This window comes from Triticum dicoccoides, chromosome 1A, assembly GCF_002162155.2.
Source record: "Triticum dicoccoides isolate Atlit2015 ecotype Zavitan chromosome 1A, WEW_v2.0, whole genome shotgun sequence".
In the NCBI taxonomy this organism is placed as follows: Eukaryota; Viridiplantae; Streptophyta; class Magnoliopsida; order Poales; family Poaceae; genus Triticum; species Triticum dicoccoides.
This window is the reverse complement of record NC_041380.1, coordinates 456,005,338-456,008,410: the sequence shown is the minus strand read 5'-3', so window position 1 is coordinate 456,008,410 and position 3,073 is coordinate 456,005,338. Positions and strand designations below refer to the sequence as shown.

The window sequence follows — 3,073 nt, the reverse complement described above, 5'->3', positions numbered from 1 at the left end:
TTTTAGATGGGTTTTCTCAGGTTTTTCGGCTTTTCGGTTTTCAACGGTCTTCCTTATCTTTTGGACCAATTTTTTTTAAAAAAAATTACACGAGAAAACACATTCTTTTTCTTTTTCGTGAGAGGCATGGTTTTGTTTCAACGAGAGGCATGGTTTTACTTCCGCGAAAGGCACAGCCGTACCTCTTGAAAATGGGAAAAAAAATGTGATTTCTTTTTTTCACGAGAGGCACGAGACATGGTTTTGCTTCCACAAGAGGCACAGCCGCGTCTCTCGGAAACGAAAAAAAACATATTTTCTTTTTTTTTCCGCAAGAGTATAGTTTGCTTTCGCTTGAGGCATGGTTTTGCTTCCGCGAGAGGCATGGTCGTGCTCTCATAAATGGCTTCCGGAAAGAGAGAAAAACATGCTTCCGGTCCGTTTTTTTTGTGAAAAAAAAAGTTCATCAAAACCTAACAACATGAGATCTAGTTTTGAGGATCTCTACGCGAGAAATCCAATGATGAAAACAATTCAAGATTTGGACACACGGTTTAAGAGGTAAACCGTTTTGAATAAACGGATCTACAAAAAAAAGGCAAACTCTCAGTCACTTGTCGCAACCTGGGGAGATGGAAGTTATGTTTGGAATGAGTACTCTTAATTAGCGATTTCATTGCTTATGACATGGCTGCCAGACAGAAAGCGGCCTAGATAAAATTGCTATTTGACCCATAGAACAAAAGCATCGCTAGTTTGGTACTCCCTTCGTCTCAAATTACTCATTTTTTTTAGATATGGATGTATCTAACACATATATTAAAAATCTAAGAAAATTAATTTAGGATGAGGGTAACACAATTTAATACCACTTTGAATAGCCACTGACGAAAGTTTTGTGGGGTCAGACGAATCGTTATATACATGGTTGGACGAACCGAAAAATCAGAAAAATATATCTCTCTTTATTTTTTTGTTAATTTATTTTAATACAATACAAACATAGACGCTCATAAATACATACACACACAACACATGCATGTACATTCTATCTGTACGAGACCTTAGAAAGACTGAGTCGACACAACTTATTAATCATATTGACATTGACAAAGTTGCCACATACGTCTTTGTAGTCAATAGAAACGTCTCCTTCTACTAAAATAAGAATAAAATAAGGGAAATGCTAATAATCAACCGGCGGATCACTCGGTCGCATCCACCGCTGTTCCAATCGCCATGCGTCTTTCTTCACGCCACACTTAGTCTTATCTCCTTGGCTTAGAAGCGTTGTGTGTTCGCTGCAGTGAATTATCACCCAAGGTGTTTTTTGCAACCCATGTTGTGTTACAATGAGGTTCTGCAACAGGATCTATGTTGCAAAAAAAAATTTGAATTTTCTTTTCACAACAGGACCTCTGTTGCAAAAACATTATGTAACAGGACCACTGTTGCAAAAATTTCTGCAACATGAGCTTTGTTGTAAAAATTTCCGTAACATGACATCTGTTGCGAAAGTTTTCGCAACACCGTGGTTGTTGCAATTGTAAGAACGCGTCTCGGTCATAGATTGACACTAGATCTAACGGCTGCCGAGCCGGCGGATATTTTTAAAAAATCCGCCGGCCGACGCCTAACGTCCCCCATAAAATAAAACAAAATTAGGTAGAGATTGTGACACATTGCGTTCTTGTGCACGTTAGCAGCCGGGGCATTTTGGCCGTTCGCCCCTCCGTGGACCGCAGCGAACGAACCCGTGTCAACGATCGTGAGCCTGATCCCAAGCAGTGGAAGTGTCGAACCCTCGGCACCGACCGGCCGTGCGCCCTCCTCCTTCCGTGTCCGCGCGTCGCCTTGGCAGTCACAACACGTGAAAACCAAACCCCACACGGCAGCCGCGAGCCCACGTTCCCCCCCCCACCCTGGATCGCCTGCCTTCCTCCACACACAACCCTAGCCCGCCGGCCACCAACCATGGAGATCTCAGCCGCCACGGCCACGGCCGGCTCTTCCCCGCCAGCCAAGCCGGTGCTCCTCCGCCCCCACGCCACCTCCTCCGCTACCACCACCATCAGCCGCCGCGCCTCCGCCTCCGCCTCTACCACCGTCCGCCGCCGTCGCGCGCGCACCCGCCGTTCCAAGACCATCTCCGGCGCGGGCGGCGATGACGGGGAGGGCCCTTTCGGACCCGGAAGTGGCGGGAGCGGCGGCGGCGGCGGCGGCGGGTGGAACCATGGTTTCGGGTCCGGATCTGGTCAAGGCTGGGACTCATCGGAGCCCGACGTCCCCACGCCCCGCCGATCGGCGGCGGAGGTGGCGCTCGGCGTGATCTACGAGCTCATGTGCCTCATCGCGCTCTCGAACTGCACCCAGTTTGCCGTGCGGAGGCTCGCGGGGCTTCTCGCCGCCCGCGTCGCCGCGCTGCGCTTCGTCCCCAGAGTCTGCTGAGGTGGGGATCCTCTCGGACGGTTCAGTCTCCTACTGCCCGGTCTCTCCAGGATCTGCTTCCTCTACCCGAATTCTGCTTGTGTATATATGTGCGTGCCTGTGAATTTAGGGGTTGGGGGGCTAGGATCCTTGTTCCTTGCTGATTGCTTCTGGCGATCCGTGGAAACAAATTCGTCGAATTGAAATGGAAGAACATATGAACAAGACCTTCTATTTTCTTGGACTAGCACCGATTGCTTAGTGCAAATTATACAGAAAGTTATTTGGTGCAAGCAATTGATACTTGTTTGGAAAAATGTTTGTGGCTATATCTGGTCACTTGCATGGTCGAAACTGTAAACCGTGCAGCAAGTGGAAAGGTATAATGTCACGGTAATACACTTAAAAAAAGGTATAATGTAACGGTATAAACCAAGAATTATAGTGGTGCCACTGGACTGTAATGTTTTTCTTTTAAGTGGCCCAATAGATGACTAATTTCTCCTAAATGTGTGATTTGGTACATGATTGGCAACGATTGAGAAAAAGTTTGTTCGGCTTAGCTGTAAGTTAAATTGTATGTATAAAGAACGACTGCCTAATTTATGAATGAAATCTATGTTTAATGAATTTCAGTTGCAAAATAAGACAGTACTAGTGATTTTTA

The 3,073-nt window shown here is 46.5% G+C and overlaps 1 protein-coding gene across 1 annotated transcript; it reads left to right on the top strand.

The window, feature by feature from the left end:
* Positions 1-1,819: 1,819 nt before the first annotated feature.
* LOC119278567 (glycine, alanine and asparagine-rich protein-like) lies at positions 1,820-2,797 on the top strand. The gene has a single exon (XM_037559896.1). The coding sequence runs from the start codon at positions 1,954-1,956 to the stop codon at positions 2,425-2,427; it is 474 nt and encodes a 157-aa protein (XP_037415793.1). The 5' UTR covers positions 1,820-1,953; the 3' UTR covers positions 2,428-2,797.
* Positions 2,798-3,073: the final 276 nt, after the last annotated feature.

Excerpts from the sequence above, each read along its gene's own strand:
- LOC119278567 (XM_037559896.1), top strand. The coding sequence starts at position 1,954 with ATGGAGATCTCAGCCGCCACGGCCACGGCCGGCTCTTCCCCGCCAGCC.